Here is a 16,024-nt window from a genome sequence, read left to right as displayed (position 1 = left end):
GGGGTAGAGAGCTCTGGAAACTTCCTGCTTCACTGACACACAAAACATAATAACAGGGTAACAAATGCCCACACATATACTACAGCCACACACAAGGCCTCAGACAGTCACTGCTGATCCTCTCTAATGTTCAGGCATGGCCAACAGTGGCCAAGGCCCTCATTTCCTTCTTGAAATATAGAGCACCAGATCTGCAGGAAGCACCCAGTGGAGCCTCTACTTCCCGGGTGGGCCACAGGCAGCCAGGGTTAGCAGGAGGCACATGGGCCCCTCAAAGAACTCTGATGAAGTGACAGGTGGCAAAGGGACCTCCACTGGGTGTCACCACTGTCACAGGCACTGATTAAGCCAGATCCAACCCCCACCGGGGACACACACTCCCCATACCCAGGCCACTAAATCCCTCTGTTGCCCTTCCTAGACACAAAACAGACACTTTTCAAGGGCACCACATGGCACTCTCCCTCCTGGCCAAGGGTCTACCCTGCTTCCTGGAGAGGCTCTTCTATTACATGGACGTCTCAGTCACCATCAAGACTTAAGCTGGCATCAAGCCATCAATGGGTCAATGGTGGGGTAAGGCCTAAAACTACGAAGTGCTGCCTCAGCACCTGGAGAAAGCAAGATGCTGTGAGCGGCATGTTCCCCTCCTGACTCTGCTCCTGTGGATGAGGTTCCCAGCCCAAGAGCCTCCTTATCTCAGGGCAGGAACTGTCCCTCCACATCCCCGAGGAGCATGCTTCAGTTTCTGCCACCCTGTGGAATTACGCATATAGTCAGGAATGGAGGGCGGGTTTCCCACTCTCGTTATGACAAATCTTGCCCCCCACATCCCCTGCTGGCTCACTCTGCTCCCCAGTGGCCCTGCAAGATGTGCAGCGTCCTCCTGCCTGGGTGATTGGTATGAGGACTAACAAATTGCCGTGGTCCTCACCTGTCCAGAGCCAGGTGTTGAGGGTCCACCATCCCCATAACCCTAGGGCAGGACCCCCCACCCTCACCAGCAAAGTAAAGACAAGGCAATTAAAACAGGCTGCTCTCACCTTCCCCCACACCCCCAGTCTTCTCTCTCTGCCCACATGGAACACCCCTCCAGCCAGCCCTCTTGCCCTCCTGGCCTTTCTAGACTGCTCCGTGTCTCCGTAAGGCCACAGCTTGCCTGGAGACCCCCGTTCTTCCCGGCACATGCACACAATGCTCATCCCAGTCCACCCACAGAGTCCAGGACTGGATCAGTTTCTGGAGACTGCTGGCATTCCTGCCTGCTCGACGCATTCCAGTGAGAAGTCCTAGTGGAATTTCAGAAAGATTAACTTGGATGAACTTGGCCTCATCAGGTAAACCCTTTAAAGGGAGCAGGTGCTTCCTGAAATCAGAGAGGGATTTCACCCAAGGGAGGTTTCTCCACTGCTGCCTTTGAAGATGGAAGGGCCACATGGCAAGACACAGGAGTGGCCTCGAGAAGTGAAGTGCAGCCCTTGGCTGACAGCCAGCAAGGAAATGGAACCACAGTCCTTCAACCTCAGGGAGGAACACAGCACCAGGAGGTGAGTTCCGAACACAGGACTATGCTTAGAAGTGGATGTTCCCCCCCAGAGCCTCATGAAGAGAATGCATCCTGGCCAGCACGTGGATTTCAGCTGTTGAGACCCTGAGCAGAGATCCCAGCCATACCATGCCTGCACTTTGCCTTACAGAACTATGAGCTAATCAATGCATGCTGTTTTAAGCTGTTAAATTTGTGGTAATGTGGAACACAGCGATATAAAACTGATACATAAACCACATGTTGCCAAATCTTCTGAGTTTTAAAGAGGAGCTGAATATAAGCACTGTAATGAAAAGTTTCCAGTTTTGAAATGTTTGCACTGAACTGAACACTAACCAGCCAACAATCCGATGCAGACCAGCACGACAGCTGTGTACATCCACTTTGAACCTCTCACATATGCAATGGAAAGAAAGCAGACTTGTAGCATAGAGTTTTCTTCTTCATGGGAACACATCCCTAGTCTCTAATATGTGCTGCCCTGTGCACGCACACGGGCAGATGGGCACCTGTATAAAAAGCAGCTTCTGTTTCTAAGGAGGGCAGAAGCTCAGAGCCTTAAAAGAAAGATGACGGAGACTGTATTTTAAAAAATGAATGCATAGCAAAAAGCCACCAAAAGCAAAGTCAAAAGATAAACGAAAAAAAATAGGAAACATTTATAATCCACATCACAATGAAATGACCAAGTTCCTTAATATATACAAAGCCCCTAAGCATCAATAAGAAAACAGAAAAACACCCTATAGAAAAATGAGCAAAGAATATAAATAGAAATATCAAGATCCTCAACCTCTCTCACTCATAATAAGAAGCACAGATCACACTATAATGACCACAACGGGCAGCAGCCCTCGAGGAAGGCCCCCGACCCCGCCTCCTGGTACTGATGCTTTTAGCCAATTGCTTCCCCTGGAATGTGGCTGAACCTGGTGACCTGATTCTCACCAACAGAAGCAAGGCCATGCCGCTTCTATGACTAGGTTACAGAGGACAGTGATGTCTGTCTCGCCAGCAGACTCTTTTTCTGTCTTGGACTGTACCCTGATGAGGCAGGCACCATGATGGAGACGTCCACATGGAGAGGACCTGAGGGGGCCTCTGGGCAACAGCAGTGAGGAACTGAGGCTCGCAGTCCAGTATCCGCCAGGAATGTCACCCTCTAAGCGAGCTGGGCTGGTGCCACAGCCTCAGGAGAGACCATGAAGCAGAAAAGCCAGCTAAACTTCACCTGGATTCTTTACCCACAGTAACCATGAGATAATACATGCTATTATATGAAGCCTGTGTGTACTATTGGGATACACACAGGCTTAATATAATGTGTGAGTTTTGAGATAAATTGTTAGGCATCAAGAGAAATTAAATTAATACAATGAAATGCAATTTCCAGCTGGCAGATTACTAAAGATCAAAAAGGTTGAAAAAACCTGTGTTGGTGAGTGTTGGGAACGAGCATTTCCCTGTGGTACTGGAGGAAGTATGACATCCTACCACTATGTGGGAGTTCAGTCAGGGTAGTGGGAAAACTTATAGAGGAAAAATTATAAAGATAGTTATAGGAAATAGTCACAAACCTTCTTGGAAGGCCGGGGTGTTGCATAGCTTCAGTAAAAGATTTAGCTGAAGGCAGCCTAATCCTCTTTACCTTGAGTTGACAGCAGAAGAGCAAATAACAAGGGAATGTGGGGGAGTTTATCTAAATAGCTTGTTTACTCATGTGGTCCTAAGACAAACCTTTGATCATCTGTAGGACTGCTCTCTCTGGTGGAGGGCAACCAAATTAATTACCCACAGGTGTGTTGACTCAAAGCCTTTGTCATTTAATCTGTACTAAATAAATACGAACTTCGCCGGCTTATGGAGCCATGCTGCAGACTCAGAGCAGAGCCCCTTAGCTGGATTGACAGGCAAAATAGCTGTGTCAATGTACATGTCTCACCCGTCGCTAGGTCAGGGTCCGTGGGTGGGACCCTCACACCACTAAGCAGATAATTTGGTGATCTCCATCAAAGCCACAAACGCACATCCTCTTTACCCAGCAATTCTACTCGCAACAAGTTATCCTACCAATTTATTCAGAGATGTATACAATGATTTATGTCAAGATGATTCACTGCAGCATTTGTTTTTTAAGTGGTTATAGGCTAAATTATGTCCCTGCAAAAATTCGTATGTTGAAGTCTTAACACCCAGTACCTCAGAATGAGACTACAATTAGAGACACAGCCTTTAAGAGGTAATTAGATTAAAATGAGGTCATTAGCGTGGGCCCTAATCCAATCTGATGGGTGTCCTCTTAGGAAGAGGGATTAGGACAGAGACATGCAGAGGAAAGATCACGCAAAGACACGGAGAAAAGGCAGCCGTCTGCAAGCCAAGGAAGAGGCCACAGGAGAAACCAACACTGCCAATGCCTTGATCTTGGACTTCCAGCCTCTAGAACTGTGCAAAAATAAATGTCTGTTGTTGAAGCCCCCCAGTGTGTGGGACTTTGTTATGGTAGCAGCAGTTGACTGACACAGTTGTTAAACTTCAAAGTACATTAGAAGGGAAATGATTAAGTAAGTTTTGGTCTACATCAGTCATATGGGCTAATAAATTGTCTACTGAAGATTAACTTGGGTAAAATTTAGTCTCTGTCAGCAGAGACTAAAAGAATCTTGCCCAATATATAGAAAAAAAAATGGCTTTTTGAGAGGACTGCCCGACAACCTTTAAGCTCAAACTTACATGCAGCTACCTACTCTATAGGTGACGTTTGGCAGTGCCCCCCTCCCTGTCCCCATTTAGTTCCCTCTTACCTGGAAATAGTCCAGAAGCATGCCGGCCCAGGACAGTCCCAGGCCCGCAAACATGAAGGGCACGGTCACCTGGAGGCCTATGGACCAGGCGGTCTCCCTGCTAGGCTCAGTCTCCAGTGGCTTGGGGGTCATGCTTTGGCTCTCAGGGGCCCTGAGAGCTCCATCTTCTGAGGATACAGGGAGTCCTCCTGTGCTGAGGGGGTGAGGAAGCCCCAGCTCCCCTGGCTTGCCACAGCTGTCCAGCCTCCGCTGCCGGGTCTCTGTCCCATCCATCTGGGCACAGCTGGGCACCTGGCAGCCCTACAGTGGGAGACACAAAGTTGTAGGGCCAAGTTCCTGATTCCCCTGGCACTAACACTCAAGGAGCCTCAGGCACCTGTCCAGCCCCAGGCCGGCATGGTGCCATCCAACCCACAGCCCTTAATCAGCACCTGCTCCACCAGCCTCTTGCACCCCAATTTACAATAGTTTGTTGTTTAATATGCACATGTGTGAGCACAAAACATACAGAAGAGCACAAACATATATGGGCTGAAGTCAGCAAAAAAAGGCCTCTGTAAATTCTCTCTTCTATAAAAGCAATTAAAAAAAAAACCAGCAAAAACCGTCAAAATCATCTTTTTCAGAACTCTTACTGATACCAAAGGCTCAAGGCATCCAGGAGTACCTATTCAAGAAAAATTGCTGACTCTCAGCAAGAAAGATCACTTTGTAACATTCAAGATGCTGGTGACATTCTAACTTGCCTGGTCCCGCTACCCTCTCCAGCTCTGCCCTAGCCTTGAAAATTGACAGCCTACAACTGCAGTGAGAGCCAGCAGCCTGAAGGGCATGACAAGGCTGGAGTTCTTTCAAGTCCCCATGCCCAAAGAATTATTTTTTGACCCATCTGGAGATCCCTGGAAGACCCCACTTGGAGGGCTGTCTATATTTAATCCCACTTGGAGTTCACCTGGTGCAAAACCTTTTGCCCTGGGAGAAATTAGTAGAAAACAATTATAGGCACAGTGGCTACCAGCTGGGGTGAACAACAGACTAATGAAAACACTTAAAAGGAAAAGCTGAGGAAGGGGATGTCAACAGGGGTTTCGAAAAATTACCGCACACTCTGGGAATCTATTAGGTTGGTGCGAAAGTAACTGCAGTTTTTGCTATTACTTTTGACAGCAAAAACTGCAATTACTTTCACACCAACCTAATAGGCCACCAATGGATAGTGCCACACTCATGGCTAGGAACACACTCAGGAAATTCCTAGGAAGGCCCCAAGTTTGTACCTCCTGGACACTTTGCACAAGCAGCAGGTAAAGGCTGGGGAGGCTCTGGTGGGCACCGGACTGGATATACCCAGTGTGCACACAGAGCCCCTGGGTAAAGACCGGGAGGCACACTCATTCCTGGCATGGAGTTCCAGGCACAGAGTTCAAGGAAATCTGTAACTGGTCATCAGCTGGCACTGGGCAGAGATTTCCGTGACCACATACAACAGAGAATGGAGGATGTTTACAGGATTGGTCCAGAAAAATCACTACGCAAACAACAACAAGCGGCAACAGCAAATCCTGGGGAGGGGGGAATCTCATTTCCACACCTGTCACGTTACACACTGTTAAAGGTCTAGTTTTCAACAACAAAAATGAGACATGCCAAGAAATAAGAAAGTATGGCCCATTAAAAAAAATTAATAGAAATTGTCCCTGAAGGAGGCCAAAACTTTGAATTGGTTGTTTTAAATATGTTCCAAGAACTTAAGAAACCATACCAGAAGAAGCAAAGGAAAGCTTCAGAATGATGTCTACTTGAATACAGAGTATCAATATAGAGATAAAAATTATTTTTAAAAATAACCAAATAGAAATTCACGAGTTTTATTTATTTATTATTATTATTTTTTGAGACGTAGTCTCACTCTGTCACCCAGGCTGGAGTGCAGTGGCGCGATCTCGGCTCACTGCAAGCCCCGCCTCCCGGGTTCATGCCATTCTCCTGCCTCAGCCCCCCAAGTAGCTGGGACTACAGGCGCCCGCCACCACGCCCGGCTAATTTTTTGTATTTTTAGTAGAGGTGGGGTTTCACCGTGTTAGCCAGGATGGCCTCAGTCTTCTGACCTCGTGATCTACCCGCCTCGGCCTCCCAAAGTGCTGGGATTACAGGCATGAGCCACCGCGCCCGGCCACGAGTTTTAAAGTACAAGAGCTGGAATGTAAAATTCCCTAGAAAAGCAAATGGCTGATCTGAGCAGGGAGAATATAAAGAATTGCTGAACTGAAAGATAAATCAAGAGAGATTATTCAGTATGAAGAACGGAAATGAAAAAGAATAAAGAAAAAGAAACAGGACCTCCGAGAACTATGGAAGAATATCAAGCATAACAATATAAATGTTGAAAAGGGGGAAGGCAGAAAGAATATTTGAAAAATAATGGGCAAAAACTTTCCTGATTTCATAAAACATTAATTTCCACATCCATAGAGCTCCACAAATTCCAAGTAAACTCCGAGAGAGCACACCAAGACCTGCCAAGAATCTTAGAAGCAGGAAGAGAGTAGCAACTCATGATGTACAAGGGATCCTTTAGAGCAGAGGTCCCCAACCCCTGTTGGGAACTGGGCCACACAGCAGAAGGTGAGCGGCTCCTGGCGAGCATCACTGCCTGATCAGGTTCCCCCTTCTGTCAGATCAGCGGCAGCATCAGATCCTCATAGGAGCTCAAACCGTATTGTGAACTGCGCACGCAGGGGATCTAGGTTGTGTGCTCCGTATGAGAATCTAATGCCTGATGAAGAGGTGGAACAGTTTCATCCCCAAACCAGTGCCTCCCCTCCGCCCCAGTTCATCGAAAAATAGTCTTCAACGAAACCAGTCTCTGGTGGCAAAAAGGTTGGGGACCACTGCTCTATAAGATTAATAGCTCATTTTTCATCAGAAATAGAAGCCAGAAGGCAACAGGATGGCATCAAAGTGCTCAAAGAACAAAAGCTGTCACCTAAGAATTCTTAACTAGCAAAATTATCTTTTCAAAGTAAAGGAGAAATTAAGAGATTTTCAGATAAACAGACACAGAGCATTCGTCCCCAGCGCACCTGCCCTAAAGGAAACACTAAAGGGAGTCTTTCAGGCCGAATTAGGATCCTAGACACTAGCTTGAATCCACACAGAGGAACGAAGAGCATTGGCAAAGGTAACCACCTAGACAGATTTTTTTTTAAAGTATAAACACATTTTTGTTAGTAACTCTTTTTACTCTTATCCAATTTAAAGACAACCACATAAATCAAGTTGGAATTAAGTTGTTATTGATCCAAACAAGATTATTATAAACCAAGGTGCTGATTGTAATCCTCAGGGCAACTGCTAAGAAAAAAAATGTAAAAGAAATAAGAAGTAAATAAAAGTGATACACTAGGAAAGATCTACTTAGTACAAAACAATGCAGTAATGGGGAAACAGGGAAAAAAGACATTAAACAGACAGAAAACAAATAGCAAAAGGGCAGACATAAATCCCATCTTATCAATTATTACATTAAGTATAAATGGATAGGTTGGAAGTAAAAGGATTTAAATAAATATACCATGCAAACAGTAACGAAAAGATAACTGGAGTGGCTTTAATACTATTAATAATATCAGGCAAAACAGACATAAAGACAAGAATTCTTACTACAGACAAAGAAGGATATTTGATAATGATAAAAGGGTCAATCTATCAAGAAGCAATAACAGTTACAAACATACATATGCCTAACAACAAAGCCCCCAAATACATAAAAGTGGCAGAATTGAAGGAAGAAAAAGACAATTCAATAATAATAGTTGGACATACCTCACTTCCAATAATTGATAAAACAATTTAACAGAATATCAGCAAAAGAAAGAGGACTTCAACAACATTATAAACCAATTAGATCAAACACATCTATACAAAACATTCTGTGCAACAATAGCAGAATACTCAGTCTTATCAAGTGCACATGGAACATTTTGCAGGCTTGTTCTATCTTAGGAAAAATAACTTCAATAATTTAAGACTGAAATCATACAAAATATGTTTTCCAACCACAACAAAATAAAATTAGAAATCAATAACAGAAGGACATTTGGGAAATTTATAAATATGCAGAAATTAAACAACTTTTTTTTTTTTTTGAGATAGGGTCTAATTCTGGCACCCAGGCTGGAGTACAATGGCGTGATCACAGCTCACTGCAGCTTAGACCTCTGGGGCTCATGTAATCCTCCCATCTCAGCCCCCCAAGTAGCTGGGACTACAGGTGTGTGCCACCATGCCCAGCTAAATTATTTTTTAAAGTTTTGTAGAGATGGGATATCACTGTGTTGCTCAGGCTGGTCTCAAACTCCTGAGCTCAAGTGATCTGCTCACCTTGGCCTCCCAAAGTGCTAGGATTACAGGCATGAGCCACCATGTCCAGCCCATACTCTTAAATAACTAATGGGTCAATGACAAAAATCACAAGATAAATTAGAAATTTCTTTGAGATGAATGAAAATGAAAATACAACATGCCAAAAAATCATGGCATGTGTTAATGCAGTGCTTAGAGGGAAGTTTATAGCTATAAATATCAATTTCTTTAAAAAGAAATGAACAAATTAATAAATCAATTTTCCACCTTAAGATAAAGAGGAGCAAACTAAACCCAAAAAAGTAGAAGGCAGGAATTAATATAGATTAGACTGGTAATAAATGAAAGAGAATTGTAAAAAAAAAAAAAAAAAAAAAAAAGGCCAGCAAAACCAAAAGTTGGGTCCTTGAAGAGATCGACAAAACTGACAATCCTTTACATAGACTGATGAAGAAAAAAAGACAGAAGACTCAAATAGTTAAATTAGGAATGAAAGAGGAAACATTACAACCAAAACTAAACATAACTATAAGAGAATATATGATTAATTGTAAGCCAACAAATTGGAAAAGCCACCAGTCAGAATGGCTATTATTAAAAAGTCAAAAAATAACAGATGCTGGTGAGGTTGTGGACAAAAGAGAATACTTATACACTGCTTGTGGGAATGTAAATTAGTTCAGCCATTGTGGAAAGCAGTGGAGGTGATTTCTCAAAGAACTTAAAACAGAAGTACCATTCAACCCAGCAATCCCATTATTGGGTGTATACCCAAATATACATCATTCTACCATAAAGACACATGCACAGGTATGTTCATCGCAGCACTATTCACAATAGCAAAGACATAAAATCAGCCTAATGCCTGTCAACAGAAGACTGAATGAAGAATATGTAGTACATATGCCCATGGAATACTATGCAGCCATGAAAAAACAGGATCATGTCATCTGCAGAAACATGGATGGAACTGGAGGCCATAATCCTAAACAACCTAATGCAGAAACAGAAACCCAATACCACATTTCACTTATAACTGAGAGCCAAACATTGGGTACACATGCATATAAAGAAGAGAACAACAGACACCAAGGCCTACTTGAGAACGGAGGGTGAGAGGAGAAAGAGGATCAAAAAACTACCTATCTGGCCAGATGCAGTGGCTCATGCCTGTAATCCCAGCACTTTGGGAGGCCGAGGCAAGCAGATTGCTTGAGCTCAGGAGTTGAAGCCCAGCTTAGGCAAGATGGTGAAACCCTCTATAAAAAATACAAAAATTAGCCAGTCATGGTGGAGTGTACCTGTAGTCCCAGCTACTCAGGAGGCTGAGGCAGGAGGCGCTTGAGCATGGGAGGCAGAGGTTGCAGTGAGCCGAGATTGCACCACTGCACTCCAGCCTGGGTGGCAGAGAAAGACCCTGTCTCAAAAAAAAAAAAAAAAAATCCAAAAAACTACTTATTGGGTACTATGTTTATTACCTGGGTGACAAAATAATCTGTACACCAAACCCCCATGATACCTAATTTATAACAAACCTGCACATGTACCCCTGAACCTAAACATTAAAAAATAAAGCTAAAAAAATTAGAAAACCTAGATGAAATGTACAAATTCCTAGAAACACACAAACTAGTAATACTGACTCGTGAAGAAATAAAAAATATTAATAGATCTACAATTGAAGAGATTGAATAATCAAAAAACTTCCCACAAAGACAAGCTTAAGACCAGATGGCTTCACTAGAGAAGTCTACCAAGCATTTTTAAAAAAAATAACACCAATCCTTCATAAACTCTCGACAACAAATTGGAGAAGGGAACACTTCCCAACTGCTTGTATGAGACCAGTATAAAGACAACCCAAGAAAGTTACAGACCAATGTATGTTATGAATACAGACACAAAATCCTCAGCAAAATACTAATAAACTCAAGCCACCAGTACATACAAAGACTTTTACAATATAACCAAGTGGGATTTATTTCAGGAATGCAAAGTTGGTTCAATATATGAAAACACCAAATTAATAGAATAATGGGGAGAAAACAGCTCAACAGACACAGAAAAAGCATTTGGCAACATCCAACACTCTTTCATGATAAAAACACTTTAAAAAGTTAGCTTTGGGTTTCTCACAGATGCCCTTAGTCAGGATGAGGACATTCCCTTCTATTCCTAGACGTTAAGACAAGAATTCTTAACACAGACAAAGAAGGATATTTGATAATGATAAGAGGAATAGAAGGGAATGTCCTCATCCTGATTAAGGGCATCTGTGAGAAACCCAAAGCTAACATAGTTAGCGAGAGTCTGAAAGTTTTCCCACTAAGATTAGGAACGAGACAAGAATCCCTGTTTTTGCCAATTCTATTAAACACTGTACCTGAGGTTCTAGCCAGCACAGTTCAGCAAGGAAAAGAAATGAGACGTATCCAGCTTGAAAAGGAAGAAGTAAAATTATCCCTGTTTACAGATGACATAATCTTACACGTAAAAAATCATAAGGGATCCACATACACACAAACTATTACAGCCAGTAAACAAGTTCAGCAATGTGTAGGACTGGTGGACGCAGGTCAATACACGAAAAGTCAGTTTTTTTGTTTTGTTGTTGTTTGGGTTTTTGGGTTGTTTGGTTATTTTTGTTGTTGTTGTTTTGAGACAGGCTCTCACTCTGTCACCCAGGCGGGAGTGCAGTGGCACGATCATAGCTCACTGCACCCTCAACCTCCTAGACTCAAGTAATCCTCCCACCTCAGCCTCCTGAGTAGCTGAGACTACAGGCATATTCCACCATGCTCAGCTAATATTTTATTTTTTGTAGACAGGGTCTTGCTATGTTGCCCAGGCTGGTCTCAAACTCCTGAGCTCAAGTGATCCTCCCACCTCAGCCTCCTGAGCAGCTGGGACTACAGGTATATGCTATCATGCTTGGCTACTTTTTTAATTTTTTGTAGAAATGAGGTCTTGCTATGTTGCCCAGGCTGGTCTCAAATTCCTGGGCTCAACTGATCCTCCTGCCTCAGCCTCCCAAAGTGCTGGGATTACAGCTGTGAGCCACTGTACTCGGCCAGTTTTATTTTTATACACTAATAATGAATAATCTAAAAGTAAACAAATAAAACAATTACATTTGCAATAGAAATGCAAGAAATGAAGAAAACTTCAGAACAAATTTAACAAAAGAAGTCCAAAACTTGTACCCTGAAAAGTATAAAACATTGATCTCCAGGTTTAATACAATCCCTATTCAAATTCCAGAGGTCTTTTTTTTTCTTCCTCCCTCCCTCCCTCCCTCCCTCCCTTCTTTCTTTCTTTCTTTCTGGAGAAAATGACAAGCTGATTCTAAAATGCAAATGGAAATGCAAGGGAACAGAAAATCCTGAACAATCCTGAAAAAAAAGAATGAAGTTGGAGAACACAGACTTCCTAATTTCAAAACTTATTGTAAAACTTGGTATTGGCAAAGATTAGAAATATAGATTAATAGAACAGAACTGAGAGTCTATAAATAAATTCATGCATCTATGGCCAATGGATTTATGACAAAGGTATAAAAACCATTGGATGGGGAAAGAGTAGTCTCTTCAATAAATAGTGCTGGGACAACTGAGTATTCACATGCAAAAGGACGAATTTGAACGCCTACCTCAAACCACATACAAAAAGTAACTCAAAATGGCTTAAAGAGTTAAACATAAGAGCTAAAACTACCTAAAACACTTAGAATGAAATACAGGTGTAAATCCCAGGGAATTTGGATTAGGCAACAGTTTCTTAGATGTGATATCTGAAGTACAAGCAACCAAAGAAAAAATTGACAAATTGGATTTCATCAAAATTTGAAAGTTGTATTTCAAAGAACACTCTCAAGAAAGTAAAGACGATCCACAAAATGTGCAAGTATTTGCCAATCATTATATCTAATGAGGGTTTAGTATCCCAAATATATAAAGAATACTTACAATTCAACAATAAAAAGACAATTTAAATGACGAAGGAATTGAACAGACATTTCTCCAAAGAAGTACAATGGCCAATAAGCACATGAAACGATGGTTTCACTTAACATTAAAAGATGCTCAGCTTCATTGTTAGAAAAATGCAAATCAAAATTACAGTAAGATACCACCTAACATAATGTTGTCAAGGTTCATCCATGTTGTTACATGAATCAGTACTTCATTCCTTTTTACAGCTGGGTAATATTCCATTATATGGACATATCATATTTTGCTTACCCACTAATGAGTGACAGACATTTGGGTTATTTCCACCTTGGGGCTATTATAAATAATACTCCTATGACTATTCATGTACAAGTCTTTGTGTGAATATGAGTTTTCTGTTCTACTGAACTGCACATTTAAAAGGGGTGAATTTTATGGTATGAACTTTATATCACAATAAAAAAATTACGAATCATTTATGAGATAATATTAAAGCAAGCATCCTTATACTCCCACTAAGTTCAAGAAGCAAGGCATGACCAGCCTCTCCACTCTGAGCCCCTCTCTGATAACAACTCATCCCTCCCTATGAGAGATGACACTAGCCTCACTCTGGGGATGACCATTCCTCGATCTGTTTTATTTTTTCTTTAGTTTTACAATGTGTGCAGCCCTAAGTGTTACAGTTGAGTTTGGCCTACTTTGCGATTTAGATCAACAAAGTAACACTCCACAGATTCTTTTCATGTCCAGTTTCTTTCAGTTGACATTAGATTTCTGAGATTCAGCCATGCTGCTGAATCTATTTTATTGCTGTAGAAAACTGAACTGTATGACTGCCCCACAATCTCTTCCTCTATTCTACAATCAATAAACCACCTCAGCCTCCTTTCCTTTCCAAAATGAAAATAACTGGATTATTTTTCTAATTACAAAAGTGACATGTGTTAATAAAAAATATAATTTAGACAATATAAAATAATATAACGAGGCTGGGCATGGTGGCTCACGCCTGTAATACCAGCACGTTGGGAGGTAGAGGCAGGTGGATCACTTGAGGCTAGGAGTTTGAGACCAGCTTGGCCAACATGGTAAGACCTCATCTCTATCAAAAAATACAAAAAATTAGCCAGGTGTGGTGATGCATACCTGTAGTCCCAGTTACTCAGGAGGCTGAGGCAGGAGAATCACCTGAACCTGGGAGGTGGAAGCTGCAGTGAGCCGAGATAGCACCACTGCACTCCAGCCTAGGGGACAGAGTGAGACTCTGTCTCAAAAATAAATAAATAAATAAATAAATAAATAAATAAATAATGCCGTTTAAAAATCACTGACAATTTCACTATTCCAAAATAATCAGTGCAAGTCTAGTGTATATCCTTCCAATGTTTACCCACACAGACACAGGCCCACACACTCACTGTGTTTTTTTAATCCATGTTGTAGATCCTGGATTTTATTTTATAGCATGTATACATCTCTGGCCCATCTTCAGTAAGATGTCTACATGCCTGCTTGTCATCCTTGCTTGTCAATCACAGTTTCAGGCAAGGAATGAGGTGGTAGGCTTATGCCACCCAACTGCTGGTAAAACATTTTCTCAAGGAATTTATGGATTCAGCAGGAGCTGATGGAAGAACTGAACAGGGATGTGTGCCCCACACTGTGCCTTGCAGCAGGGAGAAGCAGAGAGTCACGGCACCTCCTGCCTCCTCCGTGGTTCCTTCTCAGGGGCCTGAATGGAGCAGGTGATGAGTTAGCAAAGGAGCCGCCGGCCTGGGCGACCGCAACGTGCAGTGGGGACAGGGCACGGGGCGGCCTCTTTTTTTTTTTTTTTTTTTTTGAGACGGAGTCTTGCTCTGTCACCCAGGCTGGAGTGCAGTGGCGTGATCTCGGCTCACTGCAAGCTCCGCCTCCCAGGTTCACGCCATTCTCCTGCCTCAGCCTCTCCGAGTAGCTGGGACTACAGGCGCCCGCCACCACGCCCGGCTAATTTTTTGTATTTTTAGTAGAGACGGGGTTTCACCGTGGTCTCGATCTCCTGACCTCGTGATCCGCCTGCCTCGGCCTCCCAAAGTGCTGGGATTACAAGCGTGAGCCACCGCGCCCGGCCAGGGGAGGCCTCTTGAGTCAGCGGCACCCTCACCGGTAGGAACGGTGCCCCTCATCCAGCCCAGAGAACCTGGGCCCAGCCGGCACCGGTGTGGCTCCAAGAGGCAATAAACAGAGATGGGAACTGCCTACTCCCACCTGCCTCCCACCTCCCTGAAGGACCTGCAGGGGCCTAATGCCAGGGGCAGAAAATGCCTCCCTCTCACCACGCCAGGCCCCTCCAACTCTCTGCCCCACTCCTACAGGCAGGAATGGCCACTCTCCTGGCTGGGCAAGGCCACTGCTGCATCCCTTAAGTCCTAACAGCAGAACCCATTCCACCTTCCTCATGACCTCCTCGTCCTCAAACTTCCAGCCTGACCCCTTCGGCCAGACCAGCCATTTTCTTTAAATTCCTATCACATCCTCTGTAGCAATGCTGGTAAAACTGAGCCAGGCTCACATTGGAAGCCTAGAGATCATGGAGAGACAGCTAGTGGAGAAGAAAGGAGAGGAGGAGGACTTGGACCCTGCCCACACTGGGAGGAACCCGTACCACACAGAGCTGAGCTATCGGCCGGCTCTCCAGGCTCCACTCTGCTTCTCTGGGTGGCAGCCCCAGAACCATGAGGAGGAAGGATGCTTGGCAGAACAGGGTGGGGATCAAGGGGTCCCTGCAGTGCCAGATCCCTAATCTTTTCAAAAAATAACAGACACAGCTACCGATGACCTGTGCAGTACGCCTTTACCTCCTTTAATCCTCACGGGACCGTGGGAAGGCTAGACTATTATCGACCACTTTACGCAGAAGAGGAAACAGAGGATTAAAAGAGCACCAGAAAGGCCAGTGTCTCCCCTAGGCCTGGGACTCTACCGGGGTCCTCTCAAGGGGTCGCACCTACAAGGAACCCCTCTCTCCCGCCTCCTCAGTTTCTCCCCTCTACCTCTGTGGGATCATCTGATGAGAAGAGAAACTTGCTCTAGGATCTGCCTCTATAAACCCAGCCTTGACCTCAAGCTAGCTCTCACTTCATTCCCCTCCTCCTCTTCATGGCAAAATTATACAAAGAATCATGCCCACAGTGTGTTCTCACCTCCCCTCCTCTTCTCCTGATGCAAACTGTTCTTCCCAAGGCCAGCGGTCACCTGAGCAATGCTACAGGCACCCAGATGCCCAAAGCTTACAGACAGAACAAAGAGAGGCAGTTAACTTGCCAGTTAACTTGCCGGCTCCCTCTGCCAGAAAGGCAGGGCTTAGATGTCCT

The 16,024-nt window shown here is 43.8% G+C and overlaps 1 protein-coding gene across 6 annotated transcripts in view; it reads right to left on the bottom strand.

Annotated features, from left to right (window-relative positions):
* SLC41A3 (solute carrier family 41 member 3) overlaps positions 1–16,024 on the bottom strand; it is an 88,049-nt gene that overhangs the window by 66,660 nt on the left and 5,365 nt on the right. For 3 of the 6 annotated variants that reach the window (XM_032149929.2, XM_032149924.2, XM_058437389.1), the window contains exon 2: positions 4,354–4,653. The exons of 1 other annotated variant lie outside the window; for it this stretch is intronic. In XM_032149929.2, the coding sequence (XP_032005820.1) occupies positions 4,354–4,626 (273 nt within the window). In that variant the 5' untranslated portion in view covers positions 4,627–4,653. Of the gene's footprint in view, positions 1–4,353; positions 4,654–13,817; positions 13,835–15,853; positions 15,871–16,024 lie in introns of those variants that run through there. 2 more of the 6 variants (XM_058437394.1, XM_058437392.1) reach the window with 2 other exon arrangements.

The sequence above is a fragment of the Hylobates moloch genome, unplaced genomic scaffold (genome assembly GCF_009828535.3).
Source record: "Hylobates moloch isolate HMO894 unplaced genomic scaffold, HMol_V3 SCAFFOLD_4, whole genome shotgun sequence".
Lineage (NCBI taxonomy): Eukaryota > Metazoa > Chordata > Mammalia > Primates > Hylobatidae > Hylobates > Hylobates moloch.
Note: the sequence above shows the minus strand (reverse complement) of the source record. Positions and strands in the feature narration are given on the sequence as shown.